General features: G+C 34.1%; 1 protein-coding gene across 1 annotated transcript; it reads left to right on the top strand.

The window, feature by feature from the left end:
- The first annotated feature begins 1,572 nt into the window (after window positions 1-1,572).
- On the top strand, window positions 1,573-23,217 carry LOC138933008 (uncharacterized). The gene is made up of 9 exons (XM_070295412.1): window positions 1,573-1,951; window positions 9,115-9,372; window positions 19,003-19,218; window positions 19,398-19,576; window positions 19,873-20,170; window positions 20,283-20,723; window positions 20,962-21,189; window positions 21,561-21,837; window positions 22,045-23,217. Exons 1-9 carry the CDS (start codon window positions 1,835-1,837, stop codon window positions 22,140-22,142), a joined length of 2,112 nt encoding a protein of 703 aa, XP_070151513.1. The 5' UTR covers window positions 1,573-1,834; the 3' UTR covers window positions 22,143-23,217.
- The last annotated feature ends 4,107 nt before the right edge of the window (window positions 23,218-27,324 follow it).

Raw genomic sequence — 27,324 nt, 5'->3', positions numbered from 1 at the left:
ATATTGTAAAAGTAACTGAAAAATGATGCACTGTATAATGTTGCAATTTGAAAGCGTGTGTGCATGTGTATGTGTGTGTGATTTAACATAGTAACGATCTACTTATAGAAATAATGCTTTTGTTTGAAAATATTAAGTGAAAGCTTGTATGTCCGAGAGAGATGCAAAAGGTTTATCGAACTAACCGTACTTATTTGCATCGCAAATTTTCTTTCTGGGAGTAAAATCTGCTAGCAGCATTGTTTTTAAATTTGCGTGCAAACTGTTGCTACGACTAAAATGTCTTCTACCGTTGATAAACGATAATTGTTGCATGTACATAATTGGCGAAAATATAAGCGGCAAGATTGTAATTAAATTCGTCGCTTTTCCATGCGCCTAATTATACGATCGTCCCCGTTAAAATGGATAATTAGCCGAGTGTAGTGGATTTCGAAGCAAATATAATCGAATTGGGAAAAAATTAATCCGTAAAGATAAACTATATCATATACATCACGCAATCAATGCGTGTATTTAAATTTGTTACAATGTCATTTGGAATTTCCCTCCATATTTTTTTCAACCACACCGCGGCCACACCCTTCGAGTACATATCTGTTGTATATCTATCTATATAACGCGTAACAACACATGTTTTTTTTCGCGCTTTACCATATGCGACGAACAAGCGACGATTTACTATCTGCTGCCTCATGTCTACTTGGGGGGACGTACATTTCCTACTTTCTCCACGATCCGTTCGTCACACGCAGCTCGTACGAGTATTTACCAATCTACTTACAAATGTCTCGCGCGCGCTTCTCTCTTTTCCTTAATTATGTTCATCGAAGCTATTCCATGTCGCGAGCATTATTTATCTAGTATCCTTTTTTCAAAAAATGTGAATATTTATTATTTTGTACTAATAAATATTCATATCTTCTGTAAAAACATTGCTCCCACCGCAATTAAATATTATGAACGAAGGTGCTTTCTCGATGTTACCCCCGCCAACTCTCTGTTCACTGCCACATAGACATACGATCGTCTACCATATATTACCGTTGTAATATAAACTTCTTTGCCTTCTCCGGCTGTCATTTCCTGCGAACTGCAGGGGAGCCGATAACGTCATTTCTATACATCGCATACGATCGTTGCTATGTCCCTCGTCAAAAAGCGCTCGTCCCAACAGCAATTGTGCCAATCAATTATTTGTAAAAAATTCATATTACATGCGCACCGATTATGATATTCGAGAAAATATCGAATAAAAAAATGTAAATAAATGTAGAAATAAGAAATTGAAATATTTATGTACGTTCAATTACTGATCTTGCAATTTTTATTGTAAATCTCAAGAAAGAACGAAGCAAAAGAATGGAAAACCATCGCGGTGTTGCTATCCACAGGAGCGTAGCGTGCCGCAAGTGTATAGCAGCGAACCGTTCACGTTCACTCACGCTCGTGTGCTCGCACACACATCGTGTTTAGAAAGTCCGGCAACAAGAACACCACCGACGACCGACAAGCGCGGAGGAGGTACACCTTGGTACCAGAAGGTAACATGGTAGCCAAAGGTAGTGCACGCCGGTTTAGAGGTGGGGGCATCTCTAAGCTAGCGGTGTCAGCGCTTCCTCGACGCTCACTACTCGTCGACCCGTCGAGCCATCGACACCGGGTGACAGATCGGAGCGTAGAGAGTTTTTAAATAATTGTCCATCACCGGGAGAGAGAGAAAAAAGGATAATCAATCGGTTCGAGAAGAGGAAGCAAAGAGAGAGATATTGACGTTCCGGATCGTCTGACCGGTCGTTTTGTGCTACGTGAATTAAGTCGAACCGAAAATACAATGGAGAAGGATCAACCGGATTCCTTGGCGACCGTCGCCGTCGTCTCGGAGAAGATGCCGCAGACTCATAGCCACTATGCTCCTAGCGAGGTCTATTCTTCCGCCGAACCGCCGCCGGTAAGCTTTCGAATTAGAAATCCATTCACTTCTCATCCGTTTATTCTTCGGCCAATTTGGAATCAATTTTTCTTTAACAAAGAAACGAGTTTTCATTATTCGTCCCAATTTTTACAACATCTCTAAAGAATTCTATTTTATAATTCTCAAATTAGAAATCTAAAAAAAATCTTAAAGTCAACGAGAACTTAAATGAAGTTTCATTTGAATTAAAACCGTATGTATCTTCTATATTTTTTGTGAACTTTATAAACGGATTTTTAAACAGTCTACGAAAACTCACGAAGCTGAAACTTTATGAATAACGAAAATGATTATCACATTTTTACACTTGTGCAAATTTTATTGCTCCCGCTAGATATTTTATTAAAAAGCAAAAATAAATACGAAAATGTAGCAATATGATATTAAAGAAAGAACAAAACATTTGAAGTCGTGAAATTGTTTCACTTGCATTAAAAACTATTCGATTATAGAAAGATATTCATTTATACACATACACGTATATCTACTATATGTATATGTATATACAGGATGTCCGATAAGTAAGTGACCAAACGAAAGATGGAGATAGATTGGGTGAAACTGAGTCGAAAAGTCCTGAACCATTTTTTTTATAACGCTTAATGAAGAAGTTATTATTGAGTAAAATCTTGTCAATCAGCGCCGACCTTTAACCGGGCACGTCGGTGAACCGCCCGCCTGATAGTATATAGAGATTACTTAATAATAATTCCTTTATTAAGCGTTATGAAAAAAAATGGTTTAGGACTTTCCGACTCAGTTTGACCCAATCTATCTCCACCTTTCGTTTGGTCACTTACTTGTCGGACATCCTGTATAATTTTTCAGCACATTTAGATACATAATAAGCGACATTTATCTCTTTCTTTTTTATCTTTACTAGAATTTCGATTAAATATAACTGCAGTTAAAAAGATAGTTTACTAATACAGCCTGCTATATTAGATACAAAATATATCATAAAGCAAAACCTGATGTTGGCCTTCACATGAAATCATGCAACTACGATGTCTAAAACGGCAAATAATTTTGTACACGTGCGGTTATTCCCCTGAAAAGAAAAATGGCAAGTAATAGCGATTGTAGTGTGGAGTTAATTGCAGTTCGAAAATTGGCACTATATGGTATAATTGAACATTGCCGCTATAATAAGAAAGAGAATTACAACGAAGAAATTGCAGTACTTCTCATGATATACTCTTTGTTTGTCAGCTCGAATGATCCACGCCTTTACATAATTACGTCTCTGTCGTTATCAATAATAATGGCAATCAATCGATTTCTCGTTTGCGGTCCGTAGTTTCGCGGATGTCATTAATTTCCTTGGATGCGAAAGGAACGGTTTCATATAGCAAATTCGAAATGATTTTAAAAATTTAACGGGTAGAAAGTAGTATATTTTTTTATTTTGACAATTTTTATGCGAATCTACCATGTTATCGGAAAATAGAAATATTCCATGTCGAGAATGAATATTTATGAAACATTTACTATTGTCGTAATTATCGTTGCTTCTCTGAAAATGAATATGTTAACGAAGTATATCCCGCGTCATTAAACTCAAAGCGAGACGTCATAAGAAGGCACGTCGCATGACATCTATAAATTTAGCTTCATTCAAATCGATGAGCTGAATGTGAACAATTAATAATGTAAACATAATGTCTCATCCATTGATATCGCTAACGTTGCGATATCGCATATTATAACGCACTTGCGAACGTTGTTCGACTCGCGCTTCAGATCGTCGAGTAAAATTTAATTGTTTGCAAATCAAAAGTCAATATCGGATACGATCGTACAATTGTCATTGCGCGTTCAACTGTGTCTCTGCGAAGATTACATGCGAGACTCAATTGATCGGGACGATAAAACATAGAGACGTAACATATAGAGACGTATTGAAGGATCTCCGAAGGACGTACAGCCGGTACAGAAAAAAAGGATATTCAACGAGTTACGTGATTTTTCCTTGAAAATGCATTAATGACATATTGGACACAGCTTATATATAATACAACATGAAGAATAACAAATGGCGTGCAACTTTAGAAATTATCATTGTTTAGAAAAATAACGTCTAAAGCAACATCGATAGACATCGAATATTTTCCTTGTAATTTTTTTGCTTAATTAATTCTAATATTTCCTTGTAATGTATTATCAGTCTTTTTTTTATTTCTCGATCATTTATACTGCATCTTTTGCAGTCGCAAGTTTTGATGCAAAATGATGTGTGATTATGTAATTAGTTTAACGATCTTAAGTTAATTTATTGAAATTATAAGCTTTTTTTAATTACAAAAACATATTCGCAAAAAGCGCGCAGATAAGTTGTACATCACTTCCGCGAAAGTTGTTTTGTAACATAATTATGTATGCGCGGAACTCGCAATCACAACAGCGATTGTACATTTGCGCGATTGTTCATTATTATTGTTTGTTCATTCGATCATCTATCTTTCAGATTAAGACAGATTAAAAATAGCCGACGATAATTAATGATGAGAGAATTAAGAGAACCACAGTCTAGAATATATCAAATACACTTCATTAGCAATCGAAATCTACACGTTTAAAATGAATATTCTTTTTATTCGTCAACACAAGAGAAAATCTTGCTTTATTTCTTCATTATTTTATATTTTTGCGAAATGTATTTTAACGTGTATAATATCGAAAAACGCATACATTTTTTTCTTCAAGAAAATTGAGAGAGGAATGCAGTTATTAAACAAAAATGATATTCAAAATGAATAGCACGCGTTACACCAGAAAAATAAGGAAGATTTAATTACGGTTATTATAGTAAGCAAAACAACATGCGATTCTTAATTTTATGACGAAAAGACTTAAATATGTATTACACTCCGAGAGACCGCGTACACTTCCGCCATGGAAAAAAATATTAATGTTGCTTCGTCGTTAAAAATTAACGCTTAATTGACCAACGGAAAAGTTTGAGAAAAAAACATTAAATGCAGCGTATATTTCCTTCCTGAAAATATTTAACTTTCCATTTATCATCGTACTTGAACGAATACATGTGCATGTTATAAAAATTATGAAAAATTACAAATTTCAATGATCAGATTAACATTTTATTCCAGATAGTAAAAGAGTTTAATAATTTCAGCAGTGTGTTTTTTTTAAAAACGTTTTACACAAAATTGAATTTTACTTTATTCTTTATTTTTACGCGAAAGAAATATTTTTGTCAAATATTTTTTTATTTAAGATGAATGATTTTGCTCTAATATATCAAACAGTTAATTATACAATTGTATCACGGATTTTTACTTGCTAGTAGTCACATTATTGCACGATGATAAAAAATCTACTGTTACAAAATAGAAAATTACAGTACAAAATAATAGACGATGAAATAAAGAATGTAAAAAGACAGTTTGCTTTCTGTCATTTTTTTTTTAATCGGGTAAAAAGAAAAGTCTTTTCCGTCCGAAAGAGTTACATATTTGTGCTAAGAAAAAAACGATCGTTTACAATATGAAACACCGCCTGAATACGTAAAAGGACGAAAATTAAACCTTGAAAATATGTGAGAAATGAAACAATGCTTTCGAAACTTGTTCCATCGTCGCGATGACATCGTGTGCTATGTTTATCAACTCGCAGGGGCCTTGAATGCCAAATTTGTTGGCCATTGCATTCTCTTTCTGTCTTTCTCTAAAATACATACACGCATATACATGCAAATATATTGTATAATACTCGCCGGCGAATTTTGCAAAGTTGTAAGCATAAAAAAAAATCGATGTTTGACAAGAGTTGTTTTAAACTTTGATTATTATATAAGAAATAATTTAATAATATTATTAATGTAATTCTTATAAAAAATCGTATGTGACTTAAATAAATGCAAATATTATAAAATGGAAAATAAAATCGAAACTATACATATATAATAAATACTGAAGAAAGATCAAAAACATTTATACGAGATGTTTCTCTTATATATGTAATATTTTCGCGTGAATAAATATCTTCTCGAACAATTTTTCTTTATTTTTTTTTTTATTATTATTATTTATTTATTTTATTTTTTTTATTTTTTTTATTTTTTTTTGCATCAAGCGCAGGATTCTTATATCACAGATCCCAAATAACATGTTTCGCGTTTCGTTTCACTATTGAGCAATCAACCATTCGTTTACTGAGGTTTAACTTGCGCGTCGAACTTTCCGGAGATTTCAACGCGCGAAGCGGACCTGCAACAATATCGACATAAACATAAACCAACATAAGCGTACATTAATTATTATTAGTAATATGCATTAATTCGCTATAAGGAAAACGTATTATCTTATTTTTATTTTATGAGTTCAAGTCCCTTCACCTCCACAAACCAGAAGGCCATTTCCGCCTATGCCGTCAGCAACAATGATTGCTCTGCCATGCATATCACCGGCTCTCGACGATAGATATTATATTTTTTTATTAAATATTATACATGCTAAGATAAGTGTCGATCGCGCGTAAGAAATTCTTTTTAATCATACAGCGTACTCAAGTTGTACGTCTTAACTTTTAAGATGCATGGATGGACAAGATATACACATGAAGATGTGCACATATTATACAATATAATATTTTGCAACGTATTGGTTTTTCATTTTATGTTTTTTGCATTTCTCGGTTTGATTTGTAAAGTGCTTGAACAAAAAGATATTTGTCCCTGAACACCTCCGCATTTTCGTTTCTCTCTCTCTGTGTGTGTGTCTCTCTCTCTCTCTCTCTCTCTCTCTCTCTCTCTCTCTCTCTCTCTCTCTCTCTTTCACGCATTATTGGCGCTCATTTATTCGCGCGTGTACATATAATGGAAGCAGTCTGCGCTTACGTAAGACGAACTTGAACAGGAATTTCAGGGAAGTATATGAGATACAAATCGAATTTTTTCCATGATTCTTAATCGTTCCTTCCGATGAGAGTTTTAATAATTCAATTATGTTTCCCAAATTAAGCAAGAGGATATGTGAAAAATCAGAATTTCTTGTTAAATTACGAAATATAGAAAATTTTCTTCAAATGACAATAATAATAAATTTCTTTAAGAAATTAGTGCAGCATAAATAAAGATATTGAGAAAAATGGAAAAGAATAATCTTGCGAAGAAAGTTGGACATTAAAATATATGTAATATTTAAATAATATATGAAAGTTTAGAAATGTATGTTAGGATATATGGTACAATGCAATATATAATTTTTTTCAGACTCGTGTTGTTCATGCAAAATATATACCATATTTATCGACTATGAAACAAGAGGCACATTTACAAGCACAAGCTCAACAATTTAAGAAGGTTAATAAATGACTAAAAACATTACTTTCATTCGTTAATTTCAAGCATGTAGCGTGCACGGGTATATATATTAGAGAGAAAGTGCAAAACGTTGTCTCATAAAATTATACTATGTCGATCACATGACGTAGGAATTACAGTGTTTAAGGTTGATTGTCATCTTCAAACGCGAATTTTCAAACGAATTTATCAGAGCATCGAGAAATCACATTTTCTATTAATTAAATATACAAAATTTGATTGACCGTATCATATAATACAATTTCTATAAATTATTGTTTACGAGTGATTTCGCTTAAATAGTATAAAATCACGATCGTTTTCTCTAGCGCAATTCGAACCAGTTCGCGACGCGATTAACCATTGTTCCGGAACGTTCTTCACGAACTCAGCGAGTGTCAATGACTTACGAGTGGAGGACAAACCGAGATATTCGTCTCGAAGAATAAATAATAAATTTTTTTCGCCTCCAATGCCTGGCAACAGTATCTGTTTACTTTCGTCAGATAGATAGCACGGCATAAAGCCAGCCTCGGATGGCCTACTATCTCTTGGAAGCCTCTCACCCGAGTCGTCCATCCGCATCGAGGTCATTACGAATTGTATGTACAAGTACAGTCCGTGATGCAAATCTCACACATATCTTCCGTAGAGAAATCTACAGAAGAATATCTAGAAATTATGCCGGTGTGATGAATTAACGTAAAAATATTTGATTTATCTTACTCCAAAAAAGCGGTTGGATTGTTAGAAGCGTGCTTTTTATTCCGAAATCAATATGGGAGACGCGACCGATATCTCGACATTTGATATTTGATATAGCATAATTATAATAAAATAGAAATCATACAAGTGACACATATAATCGACGAGTTTCGCGTAAAATAGCGGCGAACATGATCTACGAAGGCGTCAGGTGTCAAAACGGGTTCGCACCACATTATAATAATGTCAAGGTACAGTTATCACGATTATCAGATGTATTTTATCGGGTTTATGCCTTCTCTCAAAGGAGTTAAATGACGACGTAGTAATTTATTTTGCCGTTAACCCATTCGATTGCGAGGCGCGGATTCGTCGTTCAATGACTGGTCACGGATGTTATTATTTAAATATATGGATATATGCGTATTTATTGTATAAAATATTTAATTTATATTTTGATGGATAGGATTATGATGGATATAGAAATCAACAGAGATGAATCGATAGAATTTAATGAGCTATGAAAATATATAAATAATATTCTTAAAATGCAATACGTAAATTAAAGAGAATCTACATATAATACGATATATATTTCCCGTGTAAAATCTGACGTAACTTGGAGAACTCGTCAAGGAAAATCGAGGTTTACATTTCCACGATATCTAATTGAATCGGCTGAAAATGAATAAACACATATACAAGAATTTACATAATTACCTTTCTCCCTCCCTCTATCGTTGTAACTAGGCGCGGGAAATCGCGGTAAAGCGCGATTTGTTCGTGTTCACGTTCTCGAAACTGCCTCCATGTACATATACACGTACAAACGTATGCGTACGAACGCATACGTTTCTATCGTACTTTTGTCACAGAATGATGCTGGTATATTCTTCTCAATGCGTACACATACAATAGTACATGGGACTTCACGCTGGTTAACCAACCGAGTCGAGGCCTTTTGTCGTTTCGCACTCTCCTTTGACGTTCTCTTTGCGATTGTCGCTTTTAAAACGTTAACGTTAAAAGCAGTGGATTTATTTGTCGCTGATTCTCTAATAATAAAAATGGATTAAACTCTTTACCGTAAAATGTTATATTTTTTTTACAGGCGTACATGAGACCGCCGATGAAGAGCACGGCGGTTCAGATCGCCAGGATCGCCGCCGTTACCCTGATCACGATGTCCGTGGTGCTTGGTAGCTTTATCCTGGCGGCATCCTGGGTTCAGGCTAGAGCCTCCTGCACGCCGGAATCGATCGCGGCGATGCAGGCCGAGCTGAAGCAACAGCAACAACAACAGACTTCCGGCATGTATCAGCCGCAAGGCGAATTCCTCAAACATCTGCAGCCGGAAGCTTTGGTGCAGGTAAGGATATAAAAGATTAACGCAGGAGTCAATTAAATTATCGTTAAGTATTTGATTTGTCTACGAGAAAAAAAAAATGAGATACAGACGTAAATGTAACTGTTTTTATATAATATTATTGCTATATGCGAAAAAAGGACATTCAGAGGTACATGTTTGATGCAAAAAGATAAACGTAATTCCACAACTTATATATCAAATGCCTCTTTCCACAATGCTTGAAATTTCTCGTAATGATAACGAAAATTAGCACTGATCTTGTTATGTAGATTTGATCGATCAATTTGACTCGTGGTGATCACAGCGATTTGATTGCACGGAGCTCAAGGTAAGTGTGTCAAACGAATGTAATTATGAAGAAAGAACAGAATTTCCACCGAAATTTTCTGAACGCCGGCATTTAATCTGAAAATACAGCTGTAAGTACGCGATTATTGAACGTCCAACCATCATCATTTGCTTATAGTCGTTATGGAGAAATCGCGTCGATGGTCCTGCTGATTTTTCGTAGCAAGGAAAGTAATTCTATCCATATCGATGGCTGCAGATTTCTCATTTAATTATTAAACTCTCCGTTCGGTGCAAAAAAAACGCAGCCGATGTCGCAGCTTTCAACTCGTTACATTCACGGTGGTGATTTTCGCGGAGATTTCTCTAAATTTTCATGTCGAACGCGACGGCGTTCGACGGATCGTAAAAGGAATTGATCGACGGAGGAGTTGCCAAGTGCGTTCCTTACGATTGAAAGTGAGAAACGTTAGTGCGATGCCGTTAATGCAATTAACGCCCGTTTTCGCGGCTGGTAAAAAAAAAACGTAAATTTGCTTTCGTAAGTTGCGACGCAGAATACACGTTCAATGCGCACAAAGATTTAACCGATGCGATAACTAATGCGTTGGAACAAATAAAATGTGACACGTGGGCTCTGACATTTCGGGGATCTAATGAGTCTGTACATAACGAACCAACAGATGTTCATTCACAGATTCTACTTTCCCTTTCAAATTTTTTTGAATACATACAATATTTAGAATTTGAATGTCTTGACAGTTAAGCTTTGAATTTCTTTGCTAAGGTGAAGTATTAATTAATCGCGCTTTTTGAATAATTGTGCTAAAGGTTACAGGATATTCACCGTTATATATCAGCGAGTAGCATCGCTTCGCGGCGCTCTTTGGAAAGGAAGGATCGTGTCCGATTTATCGTGGATCACGTCCATCCTTGTGGTATTCGCTTATTTTTATTACCAGCATAATGATTACTGAGATCTGCCAAGATTAGTCAAAGATTCTTTCAGCCGCTCCGATCGCAAAATACGACTTTATAACTTTGTAGATATTTAGAATCGACGAATCGATTATTGCAGTAAGAATCCGTAAAGAAATTTTGTCTGTCAAGAGGCAATATCTCCGAAAAGTTAATAAAGATAAATTGTTAGTTTATATCACAAGAACAAAATAAGTGTAACGAATAATTGCAGTGTAAGGTTTTTTTTTTTTCAGGAAGTACATAATTGCAAAATTATCCACGATATTGCGTGCATGACTTGCGAGTAACAATTACGTGAGATAATTATCAATTGCGACTTATATACACTATGTACAATATTTTGTTAATGTTGCGTTTACTGTAAATTATACACACATTTATTTCAATTAATATACTTAATATTTTCAATTTATATCAATATAATAATATATTGATGTTAATTAATATTTTATATTTAATGTTAACACTTATATTTATTTTAATATTGATGCCAATATACATATATCTATAAGAGGCAATTTTCGTACCTCTGGATATGGAACAATTTAACGTAAAAAATTAAATTCTAAACACAATATAAATTTTTTTTCAATGTTTCTTTTCAGTTATTACATAATGGCAAAATATACTTTTCGGAGAATTACCCAATGATTATTTCTTGTAAATATTCCTGTTTTTTTTTCCGAATGTTTTTGTTTGACTCTTTATTGCATTTACACGAATACTTGCCGAATTTCACATTTAGCAATCGACTCATCTAACGAGTCGAAAGTTGCATGCGTCTCGCCGAAATGTCCGCTGAAATTTACAAACGGTCAGATGCTAATGAATTAAGCATAAAATATCACAAATTTAGAAAGCGTAGAGCGATTTACAAGACAAGTATTTTTTTATGCATCTTGTCGAGAGAGAGAGAGAGAGAGAGAGAGAGAGAAGTGCTTGAGAGTCTTGTAGATATATGCTTGAAATGGCATGCGAATTGCTTATTGAACGGATTGTACCAGGTAATAAAAATATTTTTATGTTGCGTCGAAATTTGTGAAAAAGTCGCAAAATACTTCTCGATCGATTGGACAACGTTATGCGCGTTCATTAAATCAACGGAAATAGCGAGGCTTCGATGGGAAACGCATTGCATTATTATCGTTCGACTTTTATTAAATATGCACGCGATGACACGATGCCGCGCATTGACTTGCTCGTCTCGAGCACGGAGAAATTGAGAACGAGCACCTTACGTAAAACAAGAATGCAATAGCTTGGAAATGTATTCGAAACCAGGAAATTGGAAAATATCTCTCTCTTTCTCTCTCTGTCGGTTAAGAGTTCGAAATTTTACAAGAGACATCTAATTGACTCCCGCAACGTTCACGCATGCTACTCAATTTGTATCTCACTGTCTACTAAAGTAGGGAAATGATGGAAGCTTAGAAGATAATAGCACCGCATTCATTTCGGCGATTATCACGATCTTGCTATATTCATTAATAACAGAATTGCGAAAATTGGCACATAAGAGATGTAATATGAAATGTAAATGTTTTCATATAATTAACAAATGTCAAATCTATCTAAATATTAAAAATGCTAATTTAAACATCTCATTGAAGTATACATACTGGCGTATATTATAGCAAACACTATAAAACGAAATCTCAATAAACCGAATCTCTCGAATTCATGTTTCGCTTAATTCGTTTCTGCTTAAATCGAGATTCAAGGTTTAATTGAAGACAAAGCGATTATCGTAACACGTGACAATAATAGTATTGACGAATCGTTCAGAAAAGATTATTTATGCTAAAGCAACGTTAATACATTCAACAGCTAGAACATTTAATTCCAGTTTAAAGTCTTGAGATTTATTCATCAAGTACGATATTGGAATCGTTAGATTCCATTAAATCGTTGTGCGCGGGTGCTATTAGATTTAATAATATTATGAAGTTTTTGTTTGTAGCGTTTCTAAAATACAAGTTTATAAATACATATTAATGAATATGAAAGTTCAGATATCTCAGATAGATACACACGATTTGCGGATAACTTTTACTTCGAATTTCTCGTTTATCTCGACGAGTGCTCTATCTGGTATTCTTCCTAAATCGCAACCGTACTTTCGCTTACGATTACGTCGCGAGAGTATAATAGGCGCGTAGATCCAAATAAGATTATATCTCTTCCTAGTGTCTAGTTGACTGACGTTTGACGCATGACGCGCATATAAAGATCGCGAATTTTTTTCACGCATCATTCCCATCATAAATTCGCGACGCGATCTCTCATCGTCGCGAGCACGGAAAGAAGCGGTGGGAACGTGCCGGTACGTAGACAACGGCGATTAATTCCGGCGGTAAAGTGTAAAAAAAAGGATGGACTTTCGTAGAGGCACGTCCGTCGTGTAAAAAAGAACGGATTTTTGAAGAGACACGTTCCAATCTCGTCCGTGAGTTAAAGCGCAAAGAAAACGAGATGCGATGAAACTGGTGCGAAGCGGTGCCAGGAGCCAGGCGCGTTCAAGGAGAACCGCAACCGAGGAATTACGTAATTCGGTTTCTTGCGTTCCTCGTATGCGATTGCGATCGTAGATCGAGGAGCGAGCCAACTTAGATTTGCAAATTCGTAATCGATCATCGCGATCGTTCGCTTTTACAACTTCGATTAATCGATGACAAAGTGTAGATTAGCATTCTCCTTTCATTTGTTGATAAAATTCGATTAATTGATTTTTCTGTTTATAAATCTATAAATATTAAATTGTTAATTATATAAAAGCTTAAGTATGTAAGTAATCATCTCGTTAAATATTCAACTTATTTTTCTTGTTATATGAACTTTTAATCCACGAATATTTCGTTTATCTCTGCTTTACAAGAAATATGTTATTTATTTTATTATATATTGTATATTGTATTATATACAAATATAAATCAAACTTCTCGCGTCAGCTTCTTTTGAAGTAAACTCGCAGCACATTCTGTCGCCTATTATTCGGCTTCCGTTAGACAAGACTCGAGTGCTCATTAAACAATTGCGGAAGCGGCGCGCTCAATCGCGCAACGTATTTTCTCCTTTGTCGTTAATCAATTTCTCTCGTTCGAGAAATCGGCTCTCTCAAATTAGATTTTTTTTCACGAGCCTTGCAGTGCCTAGGTAATCAATGTTTTCGCGATAATGCCAACTCGGAGTATCTACAAAGTATCTCTGTAATTCTCGATAATAAATCATCGCGCGAGGGAGTTATTTCATCTTAATTGAATTGAACTAACACGAACGAAAAATAGGATGCGCTGTTTCTATTGTATGTTCAATAGTGAAATCCGATAGATCGATTATTTCCCATGTCGATGAATGTCGTCGTGTATGATCGTTCGTTATTACATAGCGGCCGTTTCCGGTCCCCTTATGGCGACCGATAGAAAGTAAGATCGGTATAAGTACACGGCGAAAATGTAAAAGCACTTTGTACTTGTGTAACGGTCGTGCAAAGGTGAAAATCGGTCATCGTGGGGTCGATGAAATCCAGCGAGATCGGTTACAGATGAACCATAGCTTCCGTGAACATCGTTTTATCGACGTCGAGATCTAGAGATCTGGAAGATTAGAGAATTTTTCGATAAAAAGGGCAAAAGAAAGTTTCACAAAATTGGAATATAAAGATTTGCGAAATATAATAATTAAAATTATTTATTATTGAAACTGATTATTGGGGGGTAAAAATTATTATCTCAATATTTACTACCGCATCTAAAAGATGTCAATTCTGAGAAAACCAATTTATTATCAAGCATACAATTGCTTATCGAGAATTTTATGAGAATGTATTTAAAGAATATAATTGTGTTCTCTCGTTGGCTTAATCACCTTGACATTAATAACCGACAATTTCACACACACACATACTAACAACGAAAAAGAAACTTCCTCGAGACTTTAAATAGATGTTTTGTCCATATTTTAGAAGCAGCGTAGTTTCAAGGATCATCCTTGAATACGATCCTCTTAATTTGCGGTGAATCATAAGTGCAAATTAATAATTGCATGTGCATGTTCCTCGCAAATTATTCCCGGATTTTATAACCATTTTCTGTTTCGCTATAAACGGAAGTCAAGTTGACTACACGATATTAGATCGTAATGCACAATATCTCCACAAAGATCATTTGTCTTCAAAAACGTAAATTAATATTTTCAGTTTATATTAACTCTACGATTTTTTTCAATTTTTATTGAAAAGTTCTATTTAAAAATTTCTAAGAAGATTTAGAATTTTAAATGCATGTTTATCTAACATTGTATACAATTGTATGAAAATCAATAAATTACTCAAGAATGATTATTAGATAAATCCATTCTCTGTTAAATAAAGATATTTTTGTTTGATACATATATATATCAGTAAAGTGAGAATTATATTTTCAAATGCCATTAATTATGAAAACGTACGATTCAAAATTAGAAATAAAAATGATACAACTCGAGAAAATTATAATTTTTTTTTTTTGTTAAATTCATGGACGACATGTTGCCGTATCTTCAGGATGTGCTGCTCAGTTTTATCATCTCGACGAGAGCAACGAGACTTGGAAAACGTATCGCGACGAAAGTGGGTTGCCAGTTGCGCGAGGTGAACGCTCTCTGAATAGATTTTCTCTCGTCGATTTGACTGTTATTGTTATATTATTTCGTTTGTCAGTTTCTTTCTTCAAGTCAACTCAAGATATCGTCCGTCATCGTCATCGGTAGAAAATAGAATTCTGACTCACTCATTTACTTATATGTAATGCTCTGCCCTCGTGGCCGATTCTTCCTTTTTTATACGTGAGAATCGTCGATCGGTGATATAAACCAATGTATCTAGACGAGTTCTTTTTCTGTCCATTGAATAGATTCTGTTCTGCGTCTCAAACAGAACGCTGCGCATTATGATTATTAACTTGTGAAGGAAATGGCACGGACACTTGAATATATTTAGCTCGCACGCAAGACTTCTTGTATGCTAAATGATAATATCTTCTATGCTAAATGAATTCAAATGGCTACGCTACTTGCGCCATATACAAGAGTTACAATTTCATATATATATATATATATATATATATATATCACGTATATATTTTTATATACATATATATTATTATAGAATCAATGTACGCATTTCTTTTAATGAAGGGCAAAATTTTTAATTTTAATTTTAAAACATAATCATGGAGTTGTTTAATTTTGTAAATCCAAGTGTCTTAACTAATAAAAATTTCTCTCAAACTAAAAATAGACAATCTAGTCTCCTTAAATTAATTTTAAATATATTTTACTCTATAAATAATAAATATAAGATTAAAGACGCATAAACAGATAACATGCAAATATTAATAAAGATAGTAAAACTAATAAAGATAACGCATATATAAATTGTTTATAATTTTATTAATGAACAGACAAAGCTATCTCATATTTAATAAATCAATAATAATAAATTTAGTTTGAGAATCTCTCTTGATGAGACGTTGCGATTGAAAATTGCAACAATTCGCGTCGCATTGTTTCGCAATGCCATTACACGCATCCAGCACCGTGTCTCAAAGACGATAAAGTAATTATAATGTTCCGCTAATTGATAGATCGAAGGTAGCCGGTGCGTTTTCTAAAGAAAGCCATTCGCCTTACGATGGAGTCATCGCTGCGGCAAATTACAATGGCAATTTCTTCTATGTCGCACGCTTCGTGAATCCTAGCGGGTGGAAACATAGTTCTCGTTTCCCTTTTTCTGCGGGATTTCGTGCCGCGATGGTTGCGCATCGCGATATACACAAGATAATTATTCTATAATACAGCAAGCCTAGAAAAGAGTGACACGTATCGCGTGTCGTAAATGCAACGTGTTGCATTTCATACACGTGTGTGTGTGTGTGTGTGTGTGTGTGTGTGTGAAAAGCTATGGAAGAAATTTAGAATCTCTCTCGACGATTAACGGATACGGTTAATAATCACAATTGTCGATCTAATTGACTAACTAATTATTATTGTACATATTATAGAGAAATATTCGCTTCAAGCGAGAGATTGTAGCTAGCAATATGTGAAGATATGTATCGTATCTACTTCGATATGAAATTTTATACGCTTTGAGCACAACGTGCAAGAAGTGATGTAGATCAGCAGATCTTTTCTCTCTCTAAAATTAAACTAAACTGAATTTAAATGGAAAATTAATTACTATGGAACGGGAAAGTATTATATTTAATTGGGAATAAATTAACGAGTTTCGTGTTTGATATAATATTTTAATTATCTATCTGATAAATTTTAATCATTTTTTCTTTATTATATTTTCTAGAAACTTTTCAGACATTCTGTAGAGATTTATAGAACGTCTTTCTCGTCTTGTTCGAGGTCGTTAAAGCATGCCCGGGAAATTGTAATTATTTACTAAGAGGCGATACATTCTCTAATAAAGCTGCGAGATGAACGGTGCGTCAGCCTCCTTCATCACGTTCCCATCGTTATACGCGAAATTAGTATCGCCATTTATTTCACAGGATATGCATACACGAGGCGCTATTTCTTTGCCCAAGTTATGTATAACGCGCGTTCCCGCAGTTTATCGAGTTTTATTCCCATTTTAACTAGACGATTAGGTTGTCTGTCGCTCTCGTCCGGTCGCGGAATCCTTTCTACATCCTGGGCACAATTTCCCCGAGTGGAAAGTGCTTAGTCGTGTTCCCGTTTCTTCGCGCCCAGATTATTGCTAGTTAAATCTTCTAAGCATACTGACGTGTATCTCTTGATGACTTTAGCAATTATTATATTGAATATAAAAAACGTATACGTGCATATAAAAAAGATTATATTATATAAATATTCTTATAATTATTCGATATATTTGATAACAACTTTTAAAGTAATATTATTTAAAAATGATAATCAGAAGAGAATTAAATTAAAAATTAATTTTAATTAAATTAAAAATAATACTTTTAGCTATTTACAATTCCATAAGATTTCCAGAAAGATCGTAGTAAGAAGATTGTGTCATAAAAATAATCGTTGCATTGTTGCGACAATACATTTCTGGCATTCATTGCGTTGGCAGATATCCCAAATGTTAGTTATGATCCACGATTGTACAGTTGTTGCAACGCGCGTTTCTTGCACAGAACTGTAATCATTCATTACCAATCGGCCTATGCGTTAGGAAGGAAAGACATCTAACAGCTGTAATATTCGTGGGGAGAAGTATTTCAACATATTTTTACGTCGCGTTCGCGGTAATCCCTAATTTAGCAGACATTTTACCGGATGCGATGAGAACACAGGATGAAATGGCACGCTTGGATTGGCAAGTTTCTTGCAAAGAATCCAGTAATTGCACAAGACCTGGAAACGCAGTCGACAGGAAGAAAAATGCGTTTTTACAAAATATATATTAATTTACATTATTGCAGTTATTATAATCTTATTATCGTGAAAGATATTATAAGATTTAAACAAGAGAAGTGGTTTGCATGAAATTATTATCGGAGAAAGTCAGCGTATCTCTAACTACGATAGCTCTGAATTCATTTGTACACAGAGTATCCCGTTTCTCTACCACAATATTTATTATTATTTTAATCAGTTTGTGATTTTTAATAGATATATATTTTTCTAATTTTATATATATATATATGTTTCGTTTATATTCAAACATTTTCCTCTTTGCGTGCGATTTCCATCGTTGGTGAAGTCACAGTACAATAATATTGTATAAAGTGAGTTTACTTTCACTGGTGACCCGATGTCGCGACCAGGAAGACGGGTTGCATCAACGAATGATGATTGCCGCGGCGATATTTGTCCAGCTTTCGAAGCCTCGAGGAATATTCATCTTTCTTCATCAATATTTTTTAAGTTTCTCTCACAGAAGATAAAAAATTACAGAATGAACTATTTTTTTATCGAAGGAGAATAATTTTCTTTGACTCTTTTAATAGATTACTAATATTAGAGTTATAATCTGCAGTGTATTGATACATCACCGATATAAATACAAACTTTTCCAACGTCTGTGATACTTACATATACAATATGTATCGTCTTCCATGTATTTTGTAATTGGATTTAATTATTGGCATTATATATTTAAACATAGATATTTAAACACAGTTTTCGATATAAATATATAAAAAAAAACTAATAGTTAAATTTATAAATATAATTTAATTAAATATAAAATAATATATTTATATGTGAAGTTTACTTTTTTTATAACAAAGATATGCGATAATTCTTTCAAATAAACAGTAAAAATTGTACCCCTTTTCAAAAAATTATTTTTTACGAAAGCTTCAGAGGATTTAAAGAAGGCTACTTTCTTTGCAGGAATCTGTCGAATCGAAAGATTCTCTGCAAAATCTCGCTGCGCCAACGAAGAAAGAGGTTCCCGATACTAAGGACATGAAAGTCCAAGGAGATGGAGAGAACAGCTCAAAATCTGACAGCGATAGCAGCGATGACGATGACGATTACGATGACGATGAATTCCCTCCCGTACACATTAAGCTTCCTCTTCAGTTGGATCTCGACGACATTGCAGGCGTAAATATATCATTTTTAGCCATATTCTTCATACACGCGCTTCACAAATATATTAATGATAATTATCATATAATAAAAATTTTACATTATAGTTTTATAAAAATTTTTGTAGCACCTATTTTTTTTGCAAAGATACTGACATTCGAGCCATTCCTTGAATTGTGATTGTAATCTTCCAGACGCTAATTCAGCAAGCTCGCAGCAGAGTTTCATGCGTGGTTGAAAGAAGACGGGCCGATGAGGTGATGGACGGAACTAACGACAACGGTATAGATAACAGTACTGATCCACAACATTTCCAAAGACTGAGCGGCGAACGGGTTGCTATCCTTTGCGAATCAGGCAATCCACACCACGAGTAAGTAAAAGGAGAATATAATAAGTCAAGTGTTAAATGAATGAATGATATTAAGTCATGATCTAATTAATAATAAAGTACCAGGAGACAATATCATTCGTCGCAAAATTGGTAGCTAGATGAAATAACTTTGCATTGCAAAAAAGCATTTTTACAATTATCAAATACCAAAAAAAAAAGTAATAAAGAAACAAGAGAAACGAAGAATTAAATATTTTTATATGAGTTACTGTAAATAATATAAATAATAGAGCGCAGCGATAATATCTTTATTATTAATGTTTCTGTTCTTGCAGACAACAGGAGCAGGAAATGCTCACTCCGATTATCGTGCCTCTAGGCACCGTGCAAATTCCTCTTCAATCCCAGGAACCGAATCCGGGTTACCATCAATATCAGATACACACCCAGTATCAAGTTCCCGATATGCAGCAATTGCCACTCAGCGACCCACGAGGATTAAATCACATCCCACCGGGTGTACTTCCACCTGAGCTCCGTAATCTTCCTCAACTGACAATGGAGATGAGACCGCCTCGAATAGGTCCGCAGATGCCCGTAATGGGACCTCAGAACAATCCGATGGGACCACAAGTGAGTCTTGCCCGTCGAATGATATAAATAAAGTTGACGCCGACATAGATAGAATTCATCTATTAATAATTTATTCAGCGCAATGGTTAATTATTTCATATTGATGATGCAGGTCGAGATGCGACAGATCCCTATCGAATTGCGTCACTTCCCGATGGATCCGCTGAGAGGAATGCGACCAATAGCTCGTCAGGAACCGCAGATCTCGGTGATGTATCAGCAGCAGCCCGAGCAAATTCCCAATACTTACAATCAGGAGCAGCAAGGTCCGGTTATGATGCCCCCGCCTCCTCCGCAAGCCGAGGCACAGGTCCAAGATAACAGGATACAGCAAACGTCACCCGTGATGATCCCGCAGACAGAACAGAGACCACCCGCCCCGCCTCAGGTCGCGCCTGAGAAGCCACGCTCCACGTCACCTTTCCAAGGCATTCCCTTTGAAATCAGAAGAATAATTCAACAGGTACCGTTGGAGATCAAAAATATCATCCAGCATATCACTGGAGAAGCCAGACCGTTCCCGGTCCAGGTGCCAGATGGAGCACGTCGTGAGGTAAGTTATTTGCTTATTTGCTTTATGTTAAATCGTAAAACGGTATTTCGAAAGAATGTAAAAATTATAATTTCACATACGTCTTACGTAACGTATCTTGACGATAAAGTTATGCAAGAATTTGGATATAAAATTAGCGATATAAAATCTTTACAGTAAATTCTCTGGAAAAATGTGTGACAAGTAAACGTTAGAATGTGTTCATTACATATGTAAACTTACATTGTAACGCTAATAGGAACTCAAGCCGTTCCCCGAAAACGCGAGACCAATACCGTTAGGACCGTTCCCACTTCCGATGGAAGTGAGAAATTTGATCGAGCATGGAAACATTGAAGGTCGCCAACGCCCGGATGGCGGCGACGAGCAACAGGAAGCGAAACCTTTCCCAGGCCCAGAGGATGAGGGTGACGAAGTCGAAAGAAACTTCCCCGTACCTGTGGAAATTCGCAATATAATTCACCAGGTAAAATAATAAACACATTAACGACACATTATATAAGTATTTTATTTTTTAATTATCAAATAACTACATATAATACCGAATTCTGCAACTATTTAATACAATTATATATGAATTTTAATTTTAAGACATTATTTATTAAAAAATAAAATTATGTGTTTTAATTAAACTCTAAAATATAAAGATAATAGATTTTAAATAATTAATACAATTAATAATACATATGTGAATTATTTGACTATTATATATTTGAAACTAAACCGGAATCTTTTTTTTGTTTCTTTACCGAAGCATTGGATAATTTTATGCAACCATTCTTAATAAGAACTTGACAAAAATAATTAATTCAGAGAAATAAATTTCTGAAATCGTAGGTCGTAGAGGGTCGTGCTTTCCCGGTTTCAAGATTTGCGTTAAGACCGATCGAATCCATGGAGGTACCGGTAGAAGCACGTGCTGAAGTAACCGATGGCCAGTCTACAGACCAACAATCCGAGCAACGGCAACAAGAGCCCCACCAGGAGGTACATATGATGATTCAGCAGCAGCAGCAGCAGCAGCAACAGGAACAACAGCAGCAGCCGCAACAACAACAACAGCAGCCGCAACAACAACAACAGCCAATGCAGGAAGAGGAAGCTCGCCCGCATTGTAAGTAAAAATTTATTTAGATTTGAATTTTTTATTACTATTCATTAATAGTCGCAAAAATCTATTTTGAAGAAAATTTATTATAAACAATTTGATTAGAAAATGTAAAATACATGTTAAAGAGAGAGAAAGAGAACTAAACGGATGTACATATTACAATAACTAAACTCCAAAATTGATAATAAAAGAATATTTAATTATTCACAGATGTGCAACCACGTTCTGTGCGCTCCGTGCCAGACGAAGTCTTCCTTCATCGTCGCGAGAAACGCGTGCGTCGTTGCGCCTGTGATTGCGCGTGCTAAAGGATGCAGCCGATTGCACTTTCGTGCGTGTGTCGGACGGAACAAAGTTTTAAATTCCGTCTAAGATAAGAGATTAAGAAGAAAAGAATTCTAAAATCGCGTCATCGACGCACACTTCGGTCAAACGATTGCAATCGTTGCGGTCTTAAGGAATAAAACAAATGCAAGGAAAATAGTTGCATATATACTCATTAATGTTGCAATCTTCTTGTATCAAATTTTCCTGATCCAAAGTATATCATTATAACAATAACGTTCGAATAATTTTTTTTTTTTTTTTTTAAGTTATCCAGGATTCCGAGGTTTTCGATAATATGAATAAAATATTGTGCAAAGTTGATAATATTTTTATATCCCGCTCGATAGATAAGTACTAATAAAAAGATATAGTTAACGATGATTGAGGAATAATATCCGATTTCAATGACAACGCGTAATTGATTTCAGAATATTTACCCTTCTCTATCGGCTAAGAGTATGAGATAAAAAACCATTTATAAAGATATAACTGTTATATATAAATATTAAGATATATTTTACCAACTCGCGAGCAGTGTTGATCGGACAATAAATAATAGTTTCCAAATCGATTTGATTGATTATATCGTTATATTCTTTCATAGAGAGAGAAAAAGTAGAAAGATAGTTTAGTGATCTGTGATTCTTCTATATAAATCTCCTTGTGAAAACCCTTTGTAAACAAGCATGGTTCTATTTTAAAGAATGATTAATTATTAGATATTTTTCTGTAGAATAATCTCGTCTTTATGTTTCGTTATTAATTTTGCATTTTTCTTTATTTTCTTCATATCCCCATCCCACCCTTTCAAACGGTAGAGAAAAATAAAGATCAATTTTTATTTTTTATTTTTAATGTAAAAACTAACCCAAAATCACTGTGTATTATGTACTTTAGTTTTGATTAAATTACTTATGAAAATACAGTCCTATAGATTATTTGCGTTTATCGACAAATTAATTATAAGCTTTGAGTATTTTGTTGAATTATGTTCTTTATGTACTATGTTTTTTTCTTTTTCATGACAAATAATAAAGTGGTACAATATTGATTCAATTGATACCTTATAGTACATCTGGACACATACGAATCTTTTGCACGTTCTAAGACAAAAAATTAAACATCTCGCAACATAAGAAATAAAAGAAATAAATTTTTTTTTTTGATAACACGCGCTCCTCATTTATTATATTTTAATTAATATTTTTAAAGATATTTTAAATATAATACATCAAATATTTCGCGATTGACAAACAGTGTTCGGCGCACGTTTTTTGTTGTATTTAACAGATCATTATATGCATTCAACGCAATCATTTTCGATTATAATTATGTTTATGCTTTAATAATTCGTGCGATTCATTATTTTCTACGATTATTGTTTCGTAAATCTATCGAAACGATAAATATTTTTCTAAGATATTTATTCTCTTTATAATTGCTCGTTATTTTCGGATTAAAAGTACGCATACACATATATAAATAATAGACGAGTCATAATAGTCGGCTAAATACAGTTTAAGGAAAAGTAATAATTAATCGTTTCACTAGAATGATTAATCTGATATTTAGAAATCAAATTATTCTGCAGACATTTATCTTGTAATACATAAAATATTTCGTAACGGCTGTGAGTATGAACTATACACAAGATAACGCGCTCTTGTTTACATTTCTACTTAGCTTTGTTATTTGTTATTATTGTTATTGTATTGAGTTTTGATTCAAGAAATAATTGTTGAAGCAGGCTCCACTCCGACGAACAGTTCGGCCCGATTCGGTTAAAGTTCGGTTGATTGTTTTGGAATCGTCGTTCATGGGTCCCTTTTCTTGTACAGTCTATCAGCAATTAGCATTAGTGTATCATATTGAGGACAGTTGACTGGGTTAATTAGATCCGATTTTCGCTCACTAGAAAAGAAGTTGACCCCATTTTCTAAATTGTCTAGATTTTTAGCATCTAGGAAATGAGTTTTTTTTATTCTTTTTGAATTTTATTTTCTTTTTGATTGATGAAACATGATGGTTTGTTTGAAATCGTTCCTAATAAAGTTCGAGTCGGCCTTCGATGCGGACATACATGGATAAGAATCGAGCGAATCTCATTTGCATCGATCCCATCAATCGATTTCGTCTTTTTCCGCTTCTCGGTGAATTCCCGACTCGTTGACTCAAAGTGTGATTCTCGTATGAAGCGGGGTTCAATCGTGCCGAAATTCGAAAGTGCGGGAGTGCCGTTTAAAATATCGCGCGTGTGGATCAACCTGAGAGGAGGAGGAAGCTTAGGAGAGGGATCGGGTACCGGTGAAGCAACCCTATGGTAAGTAATTTGTTATTTGTATATTAATTATTTATTAATTGTGTACGTATAATTTAAATTAAGCAATTAACCGCGTAATTTGATTTTTTATTTATATAATTTAAACAGGAGAGAATTAGAGAAAAAAAAATTTTTATACAAAAGCTATAATCTTTATTTTTTTATCATGTTATATCGTATATTGTATATTCTTTGTTGCATTATATTTTTTGTGTTATTATATTTTATAAAAATCTATATTGTTATTGTATAAATTGTATTCTTTATTATATTGTATTGTGTTTATTACGTATTTTTTATTATATTACATTTTATAATTATATCATATTTTATAAAATGATATAATCTTTGTGTACCTTAAATTTTGTGTACCTTTTCGATGGGAAGATATTTCCACCTTAACAAAGGCATTCGTCGGGTGAGGAGATTTGAGTACTCCGATAAATCTAAAGAGCTATGCCGGCGACATAAATGTTGTTACCGGTAGGGTCATCCATGCTGAATAGGTCGAAGGGAGAGAGTCAAACTAATTGTAAGATAGATGCCATAGATTGCTATAGAATGTTATATTTATTATATCAATATTTTTAAATAAAATAAAAATATAAAAAAAAAATAATAATTAAGAGAATAAAGAAAAGGAAGCTTTAGTCGTTCAAATATTTTTTAAAAATGCCTGAGGACAAATGATCGCAGAAGATTCCGATAGGCATCGTGGGAAAAAAGAAAGCGCGACAGACTCCTACGATCTTGAGACAACGGAATGTGATAAATCATAATAATCCGAAGATTTGAAGAAGAGAAAAATATTTTTTGAAAAAAAAGGAAAAAAAATAAATTCTGTGTAATATCATCGTAGAATTTATTATATTCTCTTTTTGCGATTCTTAAATTCTTTTTTCTTTATATAGATATCTATTATATGTATGTTTTCTTTCTTCATGCAGTAAATTTTTTTCAATTTTTGCCAATGTAGCATGACGCTTTGCATCATAAATATAATGTCCTAATTTCCAAAGAAACACATTTGCAACATTCCCGCGTTTCTTGCATTAAAATGTTCCTCGAAAACCTTGTGTTTTGCGAGCATCTACGCAGAATGCGGAAATCATTGCGATATTTCTTGTCGTCCTTAACTCGGGAAAGCAAAGAGATGCATGTATATGCAATTTAGTATAATTACATATATTATCATTATTTTTTTCTCTTTATATCTTGCAGGTCAATACCGAATAAAAATCCACAGGTTACAATGTCGCGTAATATATTTCGATAAATCGCTGAAAATAGTTACTAATCACACATACAAGCATACATACTCCTTCCTATAATTATAACTAAAGGTATGTCGTTTATTTTCTATTCTTGTATTAAATTCATCAATTTTTTATTTTAATTAAAATTATAAAATTATAAAATATTATTTTAATTAAAATTATAAAATTATACAATATTTCTTTTTCGCGATGAAGAAATTATTGCAAAATAATGCCAAATAATTTTGTAAAAGCCGTATTAATAGAAAAATGAAACAAGTAAAACTAAGCAAGCTAATTAAACACACACACACACACACACACACACAAACATAGCAAGTTTGATAGCATATTGTACATTCCAAGTTGATTTTATAAGATATTTGTTTAATATAAAAAGTAATTTTATATTAAAAATATAGTTTTAAGACTATACTTTATTTTATATTGATAATTCCTTGATGTATTTGTGAGACATAATATATTCTTAAAAAATAAAATTATTAATATAAGAAAGAGAGAATTAAAGAATTAGTCGAATATTTTTTTTAAAAAGAATATATGTATAGAAACTTATATTCCTATTCTTTTATGTTTTTTTTTTTTTTGGTATCTCTTAGATTCTCACGATATAAATAAAATAATTGGAGATGTTGGTATCTTGACCATATTCGAAAAAATATGCAATTCTGAAATTCTCCATGCGCATCATGATGCACTGATTAAAGTTCATTACTTGCTGCGTAACGGAATACGCATCTCAGGATGTTTAAATCAAATCCTTGAAGCCGAATAATCAATTCGCGGCATAGACATATGAATTGATATAATCTTCGCGAAAAATCGAACGTAGAACGCGAGACCGCCCGCGCGATCAGCGAGATTGTCTTGTCGGGATTCATCGAGAAAATTATGTAAGAGCGCGCGTTTGATTAAATTAAATTACGTCGTATGCAAAACGCAAGGCAAGACACTCGGTGCTTGCACACATTACATATACGAATGTGATTATCCTTCGCGAGTATATTATTAAACAATCATCTTGGAAAACGGGCCACGCATGACAATGTAATTGGCTCGTCGCGAGCGGTTAAATCGCGTTTCTTCGTCTATTAATTTTCGCGATTAGGTCGGTGGCTTCGGTTCAACTCGCCGGTGTCACGCACGAGATGTTCCTCGTGCGGCCAGATGATTATCAGGCCAGAGAACTGATTCACATCGCCAATTAAAGAAGATACATACTTGCCGCCGGAGACTTATACATATGTATGTATGTATGCGGGGATTATGCGCCGCTGCTGGATTCATTTTTCTGCTAAGCGCCGGCGAATGTACATATTTGCATAGATTCTCGACGGAAATCGAGTTTTGCGGTCGTCCGTATCACTTTCGCGGTTCTTCGTAAGGGATTGCGAAATCTCTTGTCACGAAAAGATGATTAATTGACAATTAAATCCGAAAGTACGGTTTCGATAACCTTTAGCGTCACGATTCAACGTGATTGATTTTTAGCTATCATTTCGTCAATAAATTTTTATTTCAATATTTACTTTCTGATTTAACGCTTTATTTCTTATAGAACGATCG

This window comes from Polyergus mexicanus, unplaced genomic scaffold, assembly GCF_030449975.1.
Source record: "Polyergus mexicanus isolate NDT 795.1 unplaced genomic scaffold, iyPolMexi1.0 SCAF_5, whole genome shotgun sequence".
Lineage (NCBI taxonomy): Eukaryota > Metazoa > Arthropoda > Insecta > Hymenoptera > Formicidae > Polyergus > Polyergus mexicanus.
Note: the sequence above shows the minus strand (reverse complement) of the source record. Positions and strands in the feature narration are given on the sequence as shown.

Bases quoted from the DNA above. Each gene is read 5' to 3' on its own strand.
- LOC138933008 (XM_070295412.1), top strand. From the start codon at position 1,835: ATGGAGAAGGATCAACCGGATTCCTTGGCGACCGTCGCCGTCGTCTCG. The intron at 19,219-19,397 runs GTAAATATATCA...GTAATCTTCCAG, and splicing joins ATCTCGACGACATTGCAGGC to ACGCTAATTCAGCAAGCTCG. The intron at 21,838-22,044 runs GTAAGTAAAAAT...AATTATTCACAG, and splicing joins AGAGGAAGCTCGCCCGCATT to ATGTGCAACCACGTTCTGTG.